General features: G+C 35.5%; 1 protein-coding gene across 1 annotated transcript; it reads right to left on the minus strand.

Moving 5' to 3' along the window:
* Nucleotides 1-18,591: 18,591 nt before the first annotated feature.
* LOC142634111 (E3 ubiquitin-protein ligase ATL41-like) lies at nucleotides 18,592-19,473 on the minus strand. The gene has a single exon (XM_075808388.1). It carries the CDS (start codon nucleotides 19,247-19,249, stop codon nucleotides 18,674-18,676), a length of 576 nt encoding a protein of 191 aa, XP_075664503.1. The 5' UTR covers nucleotides 19,250-19,473; the 3' UTR covers nucleotides 18,592-18,673.
* Nucleotides 19,474-19,537: the final 64 nt, after the last annotated feature.

Raw genomic sequence — 19,537 nt, forward strand, 5'->3', positions numbered from 1 at the left:
TTACATAATAGTTCATTATGAGTGTTTATTGTCAATGTGAGTAACTATGACCATTTTATTTTCTTAAGTTTGTCTAACATTACTATTTTTATGCAGTTGTTATTTGTCATTGTTTTTATAAAAATATGTTAAACTATATGACTAAACTCAACTCATTAGCTCTATATTAATTATTGACGCACAAAACCAGACTCATTCATACATAAAATAATATACTATGTGTCTACTTAACCAATCAAATGCTTGACCAATCACTAAATTTACAATTTTTTCTTGAATTTTTCTAACTTTATAATAAAAAGTTATTATATCATGATAACAATACACACATGTAACAAACCTTCTCTACTTCCTAATTATTAAATTATATAAAGTTATGTTATATTTATATTGTACACACAATTATCCACACACATCATTATTCACACAAATAACATTATAACAAAAAGTAATGCACACAAGCAATATTAGACACACTCATACACATATAATATAAACTTATAATAAAAAGTGATACTTACAATTCACAAACACTTATTCTTACTCTTGGAGTCAGAAATACTTTTAATAAGAGTATATAAGATTTAAGACAGGGTGTAAAAAATATTTTTAAGAATAAATTAAAAGACCTCCGATTTCTTGGCACCCAAGATGTTAAGACCCCATTGAGCGAAGGGTCATGGGCTAGTGATCGGGTTCAAGTTTCCACCTGGCTGATGTAGAATTAGGGCATGCCCTTGGCATTGATCACACTTCCTAACGTAGTTGACCGCGTCCCATTGCATATTCAGCCACCAAAATCCCTGAGTCATGGCTCAGTGAGACAATGATCATCCCCCCAAGTGTCCTCCACATATCCCTTCGTGCAACTTGGCTAGAAGCTCCACGACTTTGCTTGGGTGGAGACATAGCAAATAAGGACCTCCAAATGAGTGGCGATACAACTTTTTTCCTCGAATAACAAAAAACAAGATGACGTTCTTCGTACTTTCTTCGCTTCTTTCGCATCAGTAGGCCTTTAATCTATCAGACAAAAAGGCAATATAAGGATCCAACCAACTGGACTCAGATACCGAGGCTGTCGCTACAATCACACACGAGTGAATTTGGGGCTCCTAGCATAGGAGTGAATTTGGCCACGAAGTCTGCCAACACTTGACCTTTAATAGAATTCCTCGGCTTATACCGTATATCAAATGTTCCTAGTCTCGTTCCCCATTTAGCTATCCTTCCAATGAAATCCAACCTTCTCAACAGTGATTGCAGGGGATACTCAATCAACACCCACATCGTATGTGCCTGGAAATAATGCGGTAGTTTCCTCGTTGCATGCACCAATGCTAGTGCCATTTTCTCTAACGGCAAATATCGAGTCTCTACATCCACCAACGTTTTACTAAGATAATAAATTAGTTTTTGAACCCCCTTTTGATGTCTGAGCAACACTGAACTAACTGCATGGTTAGAGACTGTCAAGTACATGTACAAATCTTCTTCGGGCTCGAGTCGAGATAAGATGGGTGGACTAGCCAAATAGGACTTCAGGTCTCTGAATGCCCTATCACATTACTCTGTCCACTAGAAACCCTTCCACTTCTTCTGATAGGCCAAAAATGTATTGACCCCTTGTGATAAATTAACCAATTAATTAGCCAAGTGAATTAATTATGTTCAATTACATACAATGAGTGTGGCAGCACAAATAAATCACCAATTAACAATATATGCAGGGGAAATTAAATGACACGGTGATTTTTTTACGAATGGGGAAAACTTACACGACAAAACCCCACTAGATTTTAAGGTCACCACTCCCGAGAATCCACTATTATCAAAACAAGCGGTTACAAATAAAGGAATCCTAGTACCTTATGCCAACCTACAATTAAACCCTTATCCCAATACTCAATTAGACTTGTTCTGTAGTGACAATCTCTCCTTATATTGCACGGCTCCTAGTACGTGACTAACCAATAGATGCACAGATCCCAATACGTGACTTGATCACCAACTTGAGAAGGATGTTGGCTGCAAAGTTCTTCTATTCTTCAACACATGAAAATCATGAAGTTGCTTGGTCACAAAACCCTACGGTGTACAAACACAGAAGCTTCTTCAAGAACTAGGACAAACTAGGTTTCCGGTCATACTTGTGGAATTATGCTCTTGTGCAATTTTCCTCTTGGCTGTGCAACCTAATACGGCCCTTAAAATAACCCTTATATATGTTTAGGGTTGTGAGAAAAGAAAGCACAAACATACATTCACAAATTGGATGAAAATCTGAATTGAAAATCTGAATTTCATAAACCTCGACAGATACCCTAGCTGTCAAGCCTCGGGCTGAAACAGCTCTTTTAAACCTCGATAGATGCTAGCTGTCGAGCTTTAATGAATAACACTTCTTTACTTATTTCTTGGACAGACTTGCATGGCTTTAACACTTGAAACCTTGTTTCTTGAAGTATTAAACACATCCTAGATCTACCCAATTACAAGTAAGGTGCGTTTTGTCAAAGGATTAGTCAATACATAAAATGTTGACATATGTTTCTAACATTCAATCACATATGTACTAACATCTTCAACAACTGAAGGAATGGTCTACATCTATTTGTTGATCTCAAAACAAACCTATATAAGGCGACAATCATTCTAGTGAGTCTTTGCACTTCCTTAGGGTTAAGGTGTTGAATTGCCATAATATGGTCAAGGTTAACCTTTATTTCTCGTTTAGTTATCATGTAGCCCAAGAACTTCCCCCACCCCACATGAAGGGCACACTATTCTGCATTGGGGTGTAACTTATGTTGCCTCAATATTTCAAAAACATCCACCAAATTAGGAAACTACTCTTCATTCCTCCGACTCTTCACCACCAGGTGATCGATATAGACTTCTACATTTTCCTTAATCTGATCCTTGAACATCCGAGTAACCATTCATTGATACGTAGCCCCTGCATTTTTTAACCCAAAAGGCATCACCGTGTAATGATAATTACCCTCAGGCGTAATAAAAGAGGTTTTCTCCTGATCCTCAGGCGCTAAAGCAATCTAATGATAACCTTGAAAGGCATCCAAAAAACTCACTCCCTAGTGTTTGACTATAGCATACACCAATTCATCTATCTTTGGGACAGGGAAGAAGTCCTTCGGGCACGCTCGGTTGAGATCAGTAAAATCTACACAAACTCTCCATTTCCTATTCTTCTTCTTCACCACCACCGTGTGAGATATCTACTCGACAAAAAACACCTACTTGATGGCTCCCTCTTGCTTCAATTTCTTCACTTCCTCCTTCACCACTTCCACGTGTGGCTTCGCTGATCTCCTCAGCTTCTGCTTTTTTGGTGTTGTAGACACTTGATTTTGCACCCATGATTTAATCAAGGAAGATGACTAGAATGACCATCCATATACCCAAAATTCATGATTGCATTACATGTATTAATTCATTCATTACTTATCGTAAAACTGATCTTAAGGTTCTAATGGTCACGACGGTATATCCAATTTCCAAATCGGACCGTCAGATTGAAAGATATCGCATGATCAAATTTGCACGGTCTGTATGCATTTTGTTTAGGTAGAACCAACCACACATGATTAATTCAAATTAATTCTAATTGACTAGACAACTAAAATTAATTAAATAATTTTGTGATTGGTTGTTAATTAATGTCAAAAATAGGCTTGCTTGCATGAGAATAAAAGGGATAATCAAATAAAAATAAAATTGTGGATAATAAAGACTTTTGGGAATGTTTATCTACCAGATAATCATCGTTGTAGAGATCTGAATCATTAGAAAATGAGTTTAATTTTTAGAATATGGATTAAAACCGCATCTAAGTGTAAGTCCCAGCTCAAAAAAGCTTAAAAAATGAGTCCAAAGTGGACCAAAACTCAAACGCGAGACTGGCACCCAAAATGACCATTCGGCACTTTTCCAGTGCCGATTGGCACAAACGTGGGCCACAATCTAAGAGCACTTTGATTGAGATAAAAATCATCATTTTTGAATTTTTAGAGATAAGGTCGCATCCCAGTTCGTATTCTGATCATTTAGCTATTTTTTTCGAACATTTTAGCCTCTATAAATAGGGGATGTCTCTCAAAATTCGACACACTTTTTCACGCTCTCTAACTCCCCTCTTTCTGGCTCTTCTCTTCTTTTCTTCTCTCTTACGTTAAAGACGTTCTGGAAGCTTTGGCCTTAGGAATTTCTTTTCTGTAAGCAAAATATTTTAGGTTTCAAAGAGAATAGAATAAATTTCTTTGAACCCTAAAATATTCTTTCACTAAGAAAAGCACGCTCATGCAAGAGGTAGTTTTTCTTTCCTTTTTCTGTTCCTTTTTATTAATTCTACTTGATGATGTATGAATAAGTTTAGGATGTTTTTATTATTTCTGATTTATGATGTTATTGTCATGCGTTGTTTAAATCTTTCTTAAAACATGTTCTTAATATATTTTTGTTGTTATGAATTCTGTTTTGAGTCTCAAAAATCTACTAATTAACGAAGATTATTTCAAAACTAAAACTAATTTGAATTTTTTAGAACTGATTTTTTTCAAAACTCAAAACAGATCTGTATTTTTATTAAATACAGATCTGATTTTTTTTTAACACATAAAACTTATCTGTATTTTCATTAAATGCAGATTTGATTTTGTTTAACACTCAAAACTAATCTTTGTTTTCACTAAATACAAATCTGATTTTTTTTTTAACTCAAAACTAATTTGTATTTCATTAAATACAGATCTGATTTTTTTTAAGAAAAATTTTCTTTGCCACAAAATAGCAGATTTTGAAATTTAAAAGTGGAAGTCAAAAGTTGAGATGGTTTTTGTTTGATGCATGTAACATAGATTTATATCATGGGTGTAGTTCCTCTTCTAAAAGAGTCTTTTTCTTATTTCATTCATAAAAAACAGATCTGATTTTTTTCTCTACAAATCACTTTTCTTATTTACAAAAATAGATCTGATTTTTTTTACATATAAACCAAAAATCATTTTTTATATCTATACAAGAACATATCTAGTTTTTTTAATGAATCAAATTAATTTTTTATTTGACAAAAATAGATCTAATTTTTTTCTTAAAAAAAAGGATACATTCATAAGATAGATTTATGTGAGGCAGTTTTGGTTAAGTGTGTCATGTATTCAACTTGTCATTTATATCATGCAAAAAGGGTATATTGATCATTAGAGTCTAGAAGACCAGACTCTGTTTGGGCGGAATGGGTGTCTAATACCTTCTCATTCCATAACCTAGCCTCCTAGCTTAGTTTCTTTTGGATAGGTAGACCTATGCTTTGTCTTTCTTTTTTATTTTTGGGTAGATTGTAACTAGAACAAAAGGCCATGTATTCTTTTGATAGATTGTAACTAGGACTTAAAGCCTTGTAAGATTCAATCTATCAAGCATGTATTTATTTTTATTTAATTAATGACAATGAAGCATTTTGATCATGTAAAGTTGTATTAATTTTTTCTTATTTTTTTGTATAAAAAAAAAATTAAGTGGCGACTTCACACCATTTACCCAAAAAGAGAGGTGCCCTGAAAAAGCACCCAAATCTCTTTTTTGAGAGCACCATTTCTCATAGAAGTTTGCAATCTATCACAGGTGTAACCCAAGGATTCACATTCAACTGTAATGAAGGCTAGGTCCACCCGAGCACCTCATATGGATTCCATGCAAGCACGTCCAAACTTTGTACTAAAGACAGAAGAATTTCCACCTGATCTTCCACTAGCAAACTTTTCCCTACCCTAAATACCTCTCAGTATAGGGCAAAATTTGAATTTATATCAATTCCTACACACTGTCTGCCCCTATTAGACTCTCAAGGCCCTGTGATTGCTATAACTACTCCTTTTCAACTTGCTTCTTTCACTTAATCTCGTGGTTTATTGCTGCCACCAAGCACTGTCTTGCTACCTTTTGGTCGGCTCGAACCACACAATCCCATCTTCGGTAAGAAATTTGATCTTCTAGTGTAATGTAGAAGGCACTACTCCCATACCATGAATCCAAGGTCATCCCAAAATCGTAGTATATGGTGAAAAAGCATTGGCCACTATAAAGTTTACCTTGACCTCCTTTCCCTCGGTTTCCACCGAGAGCTTTATCTGCCCCTCAGGCAACACCACTTTCCATCAAATCCCATTAACGGTGTGTCATATTTACTCAAATTTTATGCTTTTAACCCAAGCCCCTTGTATAGGTTGGGGTACATGATTTCGGCCCCGCTCCCTTGATTTATCATGACTCTTTTCACTAAAAATCCACCGATTCATGAAATCACCACCAAGGCATCATCATGTGGCTGTGACGTTCCTTCCAAGTCTGCTTCACCAAAAGTGATCGGGTCTGAATTCTTCCTGGGTTTCTTCTCAGGTCGGTTAGCTTTCTCTATTTCAGGCAGGGTCACTACACGCAATATGCCCTTCTGACGGCTTACACGTACTCCAATAGAGGTTGCATGAATGACCTTAATAATTCCTAGGAGTGGTGGGAGTGTGTTACCTCGACTTCCCGAGCCCTGGCCTACACTCACCCCTCCCTATCCAACCACAAATTCCTTCAAGTGGCCTACCTTTACAAGTTGCTCTAGGTGGTCCTTCAACACCCGGCATTGCTCGGTAGTATGTCCTTTCTCTCTATGGTAAGTACAATACAAGCTCTGATTCCTTCTAGCCAGGTCTTCACCCATCTTTCCTAGCCAACGAAAGTAAGGCTCATTCTTAATGCACTTAAGGATCTTATAGACAAGCTCTTTAAAAGTCATATTAACTCCCTAGTTTGCTACGCCAAATCCACACTCGAGAGCCTTGGTTCCCTCCTAGTTCTTTGCTGGAATCTCTCAGGATGATAATCTTTGTTGTATTGAGAGGAGGACGGGGCTTTGCCTTTGCCCTGTAGCCTATCATCCTCTGATCTCTTATACTCCTCAATCCTTCTAATAAGCTGATGCATGTTCTTGGGAGGACGCATGGTTAGCGAATCCCTCAGTTCCAACTCCTAGAGGAGCCCAAGCCTAAAGGTACTAGCAACCACCTACTCGTTCCCCCTCCTATTTCTTTATATAGCTCCCAGTACCTATTTGCATACGCTCGGAGGGTCTCCTCATTCCTCATCCTCATAGACAACAGTGCATCGATTGGTTGAGGGACCTTGCTGCATGTTATGAATTGCGCTCTAAATGCCTGCATCAACTCCCCAAAACTGCAGATGAAGCCTTTTTTTAAACCATTAATTCACCTTATTGTCGTATGCCCGAGGCTGGATAGGAACACTTTGCACATCAAACCATTGTTCTGGAATAAAGAAACATCATTTGAATATAATGGCTTACATGCTCCACCGGATTAGTTTTTCCATCATAAATGGTAAACGGAGAGTGGGTGAAACGCCTTGAAATTTCTGTTCACTCTATTTCATCAGAAAAGGGTGATCGAGAAGCTCTCCTCAACGCCTGGCTCATGGCATCAATGCGGCATTATGATGTATATGCCTATCATGACGGGGAGACTCATAACTACGCCCCATGGTTTTGTGAGATATGTCCCTTGACCAACGGGAACCGCCACCTTGAGATGATTCTCCCCCTGTATAGTCGGGGTCATCAGACGAACCCTTATGGTCCCTTCTACAGTGTTGGCCTCTTAACTCAATCTCCAAATCCATAACCTGATTTCGTAAATTCTCCAGCTCTTGTTCCCTCTCACAGTGATGAGATCGCTCTGGTATATAAGACACGGTTCGTTCCCCTTGCGAGGAGCCCTCATCAAAGTCAAGTCTAGTCTGATGCCCTTCTTGCATGCACTATTGTTCTCTCCTATGCTCCCTTTCCAACCTCCTACGACCCCTTAAGGAAGCCTTCAAATTATTTCCTCCAACCGACCTTTCATCAACATGCGGTCCCTCCATATTTGGACTATATCAAGCTAGCTCGAAGCTTGTGGTCAAGTAGGATTCCTAAAGAGGACACCAATTGTGATACCCCAAACCTACGCACATTACTGTTTAGGATAATGGATTTGGGCTCCCAATTTATTTATTGGTGGGCTTCCTTACAATCCTATTGGTTATGCTTCAAACATAGCCCAAATCACCCAACCTTTTGAATCCCAGTGGTCTCAAGCTCAACACCCCTTTCCCCTTTTGATGCTCCCTCTTACTTTCTCGACTATCATTGTGCTTTCTTCCCCTTTCTGTATTTTCCTCTTTCTTCCTCTCTCTCTCTCTCTCTCTCTCTCTCTTTTCTCTTTATTAGCTTTTCTCTACATTGCTATCTCCTACTCCCCCAAAAAACCAACCCCTTCTTTGTCTGCCCTCATTCCCTTATATAGACTCCCCTCAGTGGGACTTAAATCATTACTTTTCACCAGTTTTCATGTGTTCCCACTTTCATCATGTCTTCTGAGGATTCTCTAGAAACTTGTTTCAGATGTCAAATAGTGTTTGATAGCGAACTCCCCAAATGCACTACCAATACTCAGGGACGATTTGAATTTATCGATCTCCTCACTAATTTCCCATTATCTTATAGGTCAGTAATGGGCCGAGATCTGCCCAAACGCATAGTATTCCCCGAACACTACTGTCTAGTCCTCGTCATACTTATTCTTGGGCTAGGCCCATCCCCACAAGGTTCGAGCCAACTTCAATCTCTTCGAGCTAACCTTAGCTACTCAAGCCGGCCTCGGGCTTAAGCTTGGTGGGCTAGTACCGAACATCCGGGCCCAAGTCCCCTATAGCTACCTTTGCCAACCCTGACTAAACCTAGTTTATAGGTTTGCAAATTCCTAATGAGTTCTGTTTGAGGAATAGAGTCAAGATCCTTTGATTCTTTTATGCCAGTGATCTTAGCATGAAATCTCTCTAGAAGAGATCTAAGGATCTTTCTTACAATCTTAGGCTCTGGAATCTGTTCTCCTAAATTAAATGCTGAATTCACTATGCCCTTGAGCTTGGTATAGAATTCATCAAATGACTCATCATCATCCATCCTAATTTCCTCAAAATTGGTAGTGAGCCTTTGGAGTTTGTAGTTTTTAACAGCTTTCGTACCTTCGTAGGTATTCTGAAGAATAGTCCACGCTTCTTTAGAAATTTCAGTTAAAGAGATCTTCTTGAATTCCTCATTTGTCACAGAGCTAAACAAGGCATTTAGTGCTCTATTGTTAAAGTTTGCAGCTTTGATCTTAGCATCATCCCATAATGCAGGTGGATCTATAGGTTTGGTCCAACCGACTTCAACTGCTAGCCAGACCTTTTCATCTAAAGATTGCAAAAAGGTTCTCATGCATACTTTCCAGTATGCATAGTTAGTACCATCACATAAAAGAGGAATAATCAGGGATTGCCCACAATCCATAACAATAGGGGTCAATGGATCGCACAGTAAAGATTAAAATCTAATCAGAGTATGTCCGCTCTGATACCACTTGTTGGGTTAAGATAGCTTAACCCAAGTTAATTAATTCAATTACCCAAGTTGATTAATTAGGTTAAATTGTATGCAAATCATGAAGGCACTAACAAATCACCAATTAAATTAAATGCAGTGGAAATTAAATTGACATGGTGATTTATTGACAAATGGGGAAAACCTCTCGCAAGGCAAAAATCCCACCAAGTGATTTTAAGGTCAGCACTTTCAAGAATCCACTAATCAACAATCAAGTGGTTACAAGTATAAGGAATATTACCACTACCCTGGCCTATCCCGAAATACCAACTTACAATTAAATCCTTGCTCCAATACCTAGTTGGACTTGATCTTGTAATAGTTTTCTTTCCCTTGATGCACAAATCTCCAATTTGTGACTAACCCTTTTGCATAGATCCTAGTACATGACTAAATCCAACAACTTGAATGGATGTTGTTGGCTGCAAAGTTTGTCACTTCATCAACAATGAAGATTAAGAAGCACTTGATTACAAAACCCTATAGCGTACAAACGCAATAGCTTTTCATAGAGAAAATAACGCTTTTGGTCTTTGTTTTCGTCTGTGACAGCTTGTAAAATAAGTCTTATATATGTATAGGGTTGTGAGAAAAGTAACCCTAAACAAATACATCAACATGGGCTGAAATTTAGAGCTGGAAATTTTGAAATCATAAAGCTCGATAGATTGAGTGGGTGTCAAGTCGGTGTCAAGCTAACCCAGTAAATCTCGATAGATGCCATCTGTCAAGCTATCTATCGAGCTTCAGTAAAACAATTTTTCTTCATTTGTTTCTTGGGTCAATCTTCATATCTTTAATACAACCACTTGTTATGTATCAACCCCAACTTAGATCTACCCAATTAATACGTAAAGTGCGTTTTGACAAAGGATTAGTCAATTACATATAAAATATAACCCTAACACATAAATTCATCATTTATAGATAAATGTTAAATCTGGCAAAGTTTTTTATTAGAAAATTTGTGTAATATGTTTGTAGCGATATAATTATTTCCTATGATTATTCTCTTTTCTAAAACTATTTTAAACTCTTCATATATATATATATATATATATATATATATATATATATATTAAATTTGGGCTAAACACACTCTCTCATACACAACCCATATTTAATCTTACCACTATTATGTCTTTTTGGATAAGATTTGAAATACTAGTTATAATTCTGTCATTGAAATATTTTGAATTAGATATCTAGAATTGTAATTGTAATGATATGTTGGTATCAATTATTTTTTCATTTTACAGAATTTTGTTTAATTAAGTAATGTATCATGGCAGCAATTTGGATTTATGATTGAATCGAGTTAAGCAAGGTTGACAAGAAGAAAATGGAGTTTGCAAGCATGACTGAATGTTCAAAATTTTGGTTGGATGTTCTTAAGTTTTAGATAACCTTAACTTATAAATATATATGAGTGGGGTTCAAGTTACACTCGGTGTAACTCTAAGTAATGTTACATCAATCAATATTTTTTAACTGTATGTGAATTTTGATAAATCGACCATTAGATTAGATTATTTTTGTATATTCTCCATGTTTACAAAATTTCAAGATAATAAAAGATCAATAGTGATTTCATCTATCAACTATATAAATTCAAGTTTTTGAAGTTTAAAATAATGTATAAAAGATGACTTTATGGATCAAATGGTAAATAACATCTGATTGGTATGAAAATTGGCATGCATGTTTAGAACATATAGAACATGTAATCCAACGGTGGAATTTTCAAAATATAAATTTATTAACTAGTTATTGGATGGTGTAATATTACTTAGAGTTACACTAGGTGTAATTTGAAGCCAACCCTATATATATATATATGGGAGGTGAGAGATATAAATGGAGAGTAAAATGCATAGGACAAAGTTTAGGTACAAAATTGGTTATAACCTTAGGTTACAACATTACTCAATATTTTTTTTATTGGAGGTAAATTTTGACAAATCCACCATTGGATGACATCTTCTTCTTATATTCTTCATACTTGCAAAACTTCTAGAAAATTAAATTTTAATAGCTATGTCATCAATAAATTGTTCTTTTTGCAAGTTTTTGAAGTTTAAGATTATATATATAATATAAGTTTATAGATCATATAGTAAATAATATCTGATTGACACAAAATTTGAACTGCATATTAAGAGTATAAAGAACATGAAATTCAACGGTTAGATTTTTAAAATATGTAGTAATGTTTATTTTATTGAGTAAGGTTGTAACCTTAGGTTACAACTAGTTTTATAACTAAACTTTCTCCAAATACATATTCATTCCCATTTTTAACAAAGGAGGGCTACAAACCCCCTAACAGAGATGACATCTAAAGTGCCAACTTTTGAACTACAGATAGTCAACGTGAAAACAAGCCTAATTACAAGTGAATTTATTGTTATTACTCCAAAACTTAATCTCTACTATATTATCGCTAGTGAATTGGTTCATAATAGGACTAAATGAAAATCTTAAATAAAATATTGTGTGTGTGTGTGTGTGTGTGTGTGTGTTCACTCTTAAAGAACACAAAAATTCATTGGTTGACAACGGCAAAGGTGGCAAGTCTAAAAAAATGATATCAAGGGTGGACCTAGATGAAAACCTATAAAATGTTGTCAACTCAATTATTGTAAAAAATGTTGTGAAAATTAATGTTTGTAGCGTTGCTCATATATAACTAACTGCTGTAGAAGCAGAGGCTATGTCTGCATCTTCAAAAAATTTAAGGCTTATTCATAAAGTTTTTTTTATACAAAGTAAAAAATTTTTACTCTAGTCTAATCTAAGTGTATATGTGCGTGAAATTTACCATGGAGAATTGAATCTCAGCCCTTACCCCTCCTACATCCCATAAGTACTTATACTTGTACAGTGACCATCGCACCAAGGGTGTGCGGTGGTAAAAAGTTGCTTATTCATATAGTTAATAATATAAAGTTTGGCCACAAACGTAGTTATAGCCAATGGCTACAACTTCACTCAATATCATTTTATTAAATGTGAATTTTGACAAATCCACAATTGAATAACATTTTGACAAATTCCAAAAAGATAAATGATCAATAACTATGTCATCAATTGAATGTTTAAATCATGATTTTAAAAATAGTACCAGTCAGTTTGACTGGGAAACGAGAACCAAACTGGTCTAGTAAAAACCTCTATAACCATTCAAAAATCGGGGACCGAGAGCTTTTATGGTTTTTTTACCGTACCGGTTTTTAAAGCCATGGTTTAAATTTTAACTTTTTATAGTGTAAAAATATGCACAAAAAATAATTTTATGAATCGAATAGTTAATGACATCCGTTTCACACGAAATTTGGAATGCGTGTTAAGAATATTAAGAATATGCAATCTAAATGTTAGATTTTCAAAATATGTAACCATGTTAATGTTTTTAGTGGGAATAGTAGCCAATGGATACAACCAGTTTTATGCCCTAATATCTAAATAGAATTTGATTTAGGATTTTGTCTAACGATAGGAGGGAAGAGAGCTCCTAGCATTACAAATATAGAACGTCCATCCATCATGGACCATCCTTAAAACCCTAAACTCTACCTCACATTAAATTAGGGCATAAGCCCAATAACATAAGGTGCACCAAGGCTCAATATAGAATCTGACCACAACATATTAATGGATCTTCTGGTACATTAATTGGGTCACATTCAACCTGCTTTATGAAATTGAAAATCAAATTGACGGAACCCAATTCTAACAAATAATCCAAGGCAAGTAGAAGGTAAAGAGCTAAAACATAGTATAGATATTTCATTGGAGAGAGAGAGAGAGAGAGGAAAGCATGAGAGAGCAAGTTGAAATATGTTGTCTTGAGTTATACTAAGCTAAAGCAAGAAAATTTTATTGTAACCACTAAAAAATGCTCTTACAAAACATACTCTATCGACTAGTTGAAAACAACATACAAGCAAAAACACAAAGACAAATAGAAGGAAAAAAATATTAAAAAGTTATACAACAACAATCTAGTGTCAGACCACCCCTAAAATTTTCAGGAATAAGAAAGGTCTTAGTTCAACCAAAACAAAAATTTAGTGGTCTTAGTGAATTTCATCCAAATATTAGTTGTTGAATTTATTGTGTGTGTGTGTTAATTTATGTTCATGTTTATGTTGTATTGGAACGTATGTGTATAGACACATATGTATATATATTGGTTACAATGTATTGCTATGACATGTATCAAAAATTTGCCTCTGTTGCTAATGCAATTAAGCCTTCTTTTGTGTAAATAAATAAGTATTATACTCCACATTGAGCCTAATAGACTAATCCCTACTAATACTAGTTAAATCGTCCTCAATGATTGGAGTTTTATAAATTATTAAATTTTACTCTATGATATTTTTAGTTAATTCAATAATTGCAACTATAATTGGAACCTTCTTTAGTTATGGTGTTTTTGTAATACTTAAGGTGTCCAATATAATTAAAGGTTATTTTTCCAAATTGTTTTCTAAAATAGAAAAATATGTTGGTAACTATAAGTAAGAACTATTTTTCATAGTCACACCTTACATTTTTAGGGTGCGTTTGTTTCGACAGTAAAGCAATTCTGGAAAATGTTTTCAAGAAAAGAAAATATTTTCCGGAAAGGAAAATATTTTTAGGTGTTTGGTGGCATTTTAAAAAATACTTTGGAAAATATTTTCAGGTGTTTGGTTATGATCTTGAAAATATTATAGAAAATACATTTTTTACTTGATGCTCACATTTTCTCAACTTCCAATCAAATATTTATCATCATTTCTCAGTAAAATCACAAAAAAAAACAAAACCCAAAAAAAAAAAATCCTAAAATCCGAGAGAAGCGGCGCGATCGCGAAGGAGGAGGCGCGATCAAGGATCGCGAAGGCAGCGCGATCAAGGATCCTGGGGTGCGACGGCGCAATCGCGAGGGCTGGGGTGCGTCGGCGCGATCGCGAGGGCTGGGTGCGTCGGCGCGATCGCGATGCTGGGGTGCGCTATCGCGATCGGTGCTGGGGTGCGACTGCGCAAGATCGCAGTGCCAGGGTGCAACGGCGCGATCTCGCGGTGGGTGTGGCGGTGCTCGTCGGACGGGGGTGAAGATCGGACCGGCTTGAGGCTGCGTTTGTTGCTTGACTGGAGCTGTGTTTCTGGAGCTTGACTTGAGGAAGCGAGAACGCGAGGGGAAAATAAGGGCTGAATTCAATTGAAGGTAAAATACAAGTGGAAACGAATTTCCGGGTCAGAGGCCTAAGTTTTCCAGTCAACAGAAAATATTTTCCGTTTGACCATATTTTCAGCACCTGCCAAACACCCGAAAACGCGGAAAACCATTTCCTGAAACCGTTTACCGTCGAAACAAACGCAGCCTTAATCTCTTTGATGCTTATTAGCCCCATGCAGTAGGGTTTATCGCTACACTAAGAGAATTCCTATCAATTTTTATGGTATTTATATGACTTTTTTCCACTCATTTCGGTACATGATCTTATTAGGCTTGTTCAGGTAGCCTATCTTAGAATTAAATTGTGTTTTTAGTTTTTAACTAGTATGTCATTAATTTTAGTCATTTTATGTAATAATAATAATAATAATAATAAGTTATACAAAGATCCACTAAACACCTCAAGTAGATTTGAGTGTCGATTTCTATGTAAGACATAAAAATCTCAATTACTTTTTCATTCAAAATACTTAATGGTTAGTAATCATAGATTATATAAAGATCCACTAAGCGCCTCAAGTAGATTTGAATGTCAATTTCATTGGAAAGCATAAATATGCTAACTATTTATTCATTTAGAAAACTTAATGATTAGTTTTCCTTTTTAATATTGCTTTTATATATATATATATATATATATATATATATATATATATATATCATTTCTCTTGTTTTTATGTTTATGTTTATGTGTATCTATGTTTACATTTATGTCTATATTTTCACAATTATATTCTAGCATTATAACAGGTTATCTTTGAGTTTAAAACTAAATACATGATGTAAAATGTCGATACTTTTCTAATATTCTTAAAATTTATGTTTAATTTACCATATGCCTAGTTATAAGCTTCCAAAGATGATTTGGAGTTCATTGAAATCGTTGTTCTTAGGCTTAGCAATCAAGATACTGAATATAAACAAGTTTAAAAAGTGACAGGAAAAAATCTAACAAATGGTATTAGAAACCTAGAATCTTACCCATATATTGAAAGGCAAATGAATACAGATCCACTCAATGCCTCAAGTAAAATTGAATATTGATTTCAATGGAAAACTTAAAAATCTCAATATTTAATCTTTTACTTATTTGTTAGTTTCGTTTATATTATTTTATTATGAATTCATTTGTATTTATATAAATATTTACATTTATTATTATATTTTTTCACAAGTTATTGTCTAGTACTCTTCTATACACATACACACACAAGGACACATGATTATGAACAAAAATTATTCTTAAAGTTATTTATGCAATTAGTAAAAATGTATATTATATTGTATGTTAATATACATTTTTCCAGAGGCATATTTGGCTTGAAAGAGATAATAGCCTACAAATGAGAACGTGACTTAGAGACCAAAAAAGTAGCTCAAAGTGCTTAGATATTTCATCTCAAAATGTTGGTTGAGAAATTTTTTAAGAGCACAAATTCCTACAATGTTATCAAATGTAATAATCATATCATCAACATAGGGTAGCATGAACAATGGGGTCCAATGAATAAAAATGCGGAGTCATATTAGCTAGGAGTGAAACCCTACTGAGAAACCATATAAATAAATTTGGTAAACCACGCACGAGGAACTTAATTAAGGCCATACATAGCACATAAGGCTGAACATATTACATATGATTTGGTAGGTGAAAATAGCCAAATACCACGTTTTGGAAAACTTTGTGAAAAACTAGCACTGTTTTCAGAAATATTTAACAAAGTACCACTTTTTTAGTGCTCAAGCTCCACAAAATCGAGTTCTAAATAGTACTCGAGTTCAATGAACTCGAGTACCCAGTGAGTCGTCAGCGTGGCACTGCTAACCTGAAACTTATGTAATTAAAAAAATAATGTGGTACTCAATATTACTAAAATCAAGTACTTCTTTATAGTAATCGAGCTTCATATAGTCGAGTACCCTTTTTTTCCTTTTTCTCTCAAATTCACCATCTATTTATAGCCAAAGTTCAGTCCAAATATCAATAGTTATACTAACATGAAACTTGTCAAGTCAAAAAGTGGCAAGCATTTATGGCCAAAGTGTCATCCATTTCGGCCAAAAGAAAAGAAGCATGAATTTGGTTTGCATGTCAGGTGTTGTTCTTGGCCATCTTCTTTGACAATTCATGAAGAACGTTTAATGCAAGCTCTTGCATTTCTTCACGCATGAAACTTCTTGAATATCATGCACTAATGGTTTGTTGGCTTATGTCAAGCCACTAAGTTTGACTTTTCAAGCCATTCCAACAGAAACAAAAAGTAGAAAAAGGAAAAAAAAAAAAACAGAAAAAACAAAAAGAAAAAAAAAAAGAGAAAGAAAAAGAAAAATAAGGTACTCAACTACATTAAACTCTAGTATTATAAAGAGATACTCAATTTCAGTAATATCGAGTGCCAGATTATTTTTTTTAATACACAAATTCCAACTCAGCAGTGTCACACTAGCGACTCACTAGGAACTTGAGTTCACTGAACTCAAGTACTATTTAAAACTCGATTTTGCGGAACTCGAGTACTAAAAAAGTGGTACTTTGCTATTTCTGAAACAATGCTAAATTGCCACAAATTTTGTCAAAATGTGGTATTTGGCTACTTTCACCTGATTTGGTGAGTGTTAGTAGCTCAGGGGAGGTTACATGTAGACTTCTTCCTCAAGATTCGCATTTAGGAAAACATTCTTACATCCTTTCAAATAGAAACCTTTTGTGAAGAGCAGCAATTGCAAGGAGTGATCGAATAAATATAAGAGAAGCAACTAGGTCAAAGGTTTCTTCATAATCAATGCATTATTCTTGAGTAAAGCACTTCAGAAAAAGGTGAGCCTTATAGTTTTCTACAGATACATCTACCTTAGTTTTGATCTTGCATACCATTTGCATCCCACCACAGATTTGCTAGGAGATATATCAACCATTTCCTACATATAAGTCTTATGGAGAGCATCAAGTTCAGTAGTTACGATAGGTGTGAGGCTCACAGGGAGTAGCGAATGCAGAAGAATAGTAGTAGTCCTAAAGATGTAGAGAAGGAACTTTTATCCGATTAGAGCAACGAAGTGTAAGGTCAGGTGAAGGCTCTGAAGGAAGGTTCGATGCATGTAAGTATGACGTATATGGTGATGATATGGCTGGATTTAGAACAAATGGACTTGCTTCATGAGATAAGGCCAAGGGCTAGACATCTGAAAGAGCTAGTGGTCGAATTAGAATCCCTCATTTGGCCAAGATGGAGATCAATAGAAGAATGGCTAAAGATTGGAAGCAATGAGTAGATATAGAAGAAAAATGCTGAACACTGGAGAATGGACGATGTTCCCAAAATTTCACATGATAAGAGATACGCAAACAACAAGTTGTGGGGTTGTAGTAGCCTTTTTAGTTGATATCATCACCAAGGAAGCAATAGAGTTGAGAGTGAGATTCCAGTTTGGATCGTTAATAAGAAGTGAAAAGAAGCAGGCATAGTGAAAGACAAGACGGAGGAGTAGTCAAAAGGTTGGTCGTGTGATAGCTTAAATGCTGATTTGTTTTGAGTTGTGGGTGAGAGAAGAAGATTGGTAATGTAGACAGTAGTGAGTGCAGCTTCACTCCAAGAGCGTGTCAAGAATAGATAAGGATATAAGCAGGATAAGGAAGCGTGACCAAGACGATAGTGACTAATTATACTATACATATACATAAATCAATATGTAAAGTATATCATTCTATGGAACACAAGTAATATGCAACAATACTTTCAAAATCCAACACCTATAGCCAATGTAGCCAATATAAAATCTGAATAGCAGGGGATATATTTTGCTTTTAAAAAAATTGAAAAAATAGCTATACTATTTTATTGTCGAGTAAGCTCGTATGACGTATCATTAGACAACAGTAAGTAATCACTACTGTTTTTCTAGATCTACTGCACCCACTTCATCTATTCAACTCTGAATCCTCGTCGAACTCAACCAAGCATCCTCTGAAAAGAGCTTAATCGTGTGCCAATACCATGTGGCATACTATCTTCTATGGGTGAAACTATAGGTTGAACCCCACTGCATAAATTACTATACGCTGGCCTGACCCGAGGCTCAGCCAGGGTTCGGCATATGGGACAAGTTGTGTTTGAGCTAAGCCACACATCAATGCACTCTACATGAAACCTGTGAGTACAATTTGGAAGAAGCTTAACCATGGTCTCTTCCACAATAGTGCTCAAGCAAACTGAGCTCTCTGTGACTTCTTCGCCATGATCAAGCTGGACACTTGGTTTGTGTATGAACTTTGGTAATGAGGCCATGACCAATGGATCGAGACCTGCCATTGGTGACTCAATAGAATGTATTTCATCCAGTGCTTCTTTAGTTGTTCTCCTATCTAGGGAAGCTTGTTGTCTTAAAAGGTACCTAGAATAGATTTGGAGAATGATGAATATCATCACAATAGCAAATAGGGAGAGCACAGCTGCAAGTATGATCTTCCCATTGTCATTGCCGTTGTTACCAATTCTATAATTACAACTATCATCGTTGGAACTCATAGTTGCTCCTAAGGTAATCTTGATCAACGTGATGGTGTTAAAAATAAAATGCAATTTGTAATTCTCATTAAGCTGTCAACAAATTAAGAGGGGGCTTGTCCTTAAGCTGTCAACAATAGACAATAGAAGAACTATGTGGCAGCAAATAAAGAAGTTGAAGCTATTATTGGTAGACAACTCACATGCTGGCTGTCATTCAAGGAGTACGTCGCTGAATTCTGAAACTTACAACTGTAAATTTGTATAATTAAATTATTATGTTTGTCGTTTTAGTAACCGACCTAAGGC

This window comes from Castanea sativa, chromosome 5, assembly GCF_040712315.1.
Source record: "Castanea sativa cultivar Marrone di Chiusa Pesio chromosome 5, ASM4071231v1".
Lineage (NCBI taxonomy): Eukaryota > Viridiplantae > Streptophyta > Magnoliopsida > Fagales > Fagaceae > Castanea > Castanea sativa.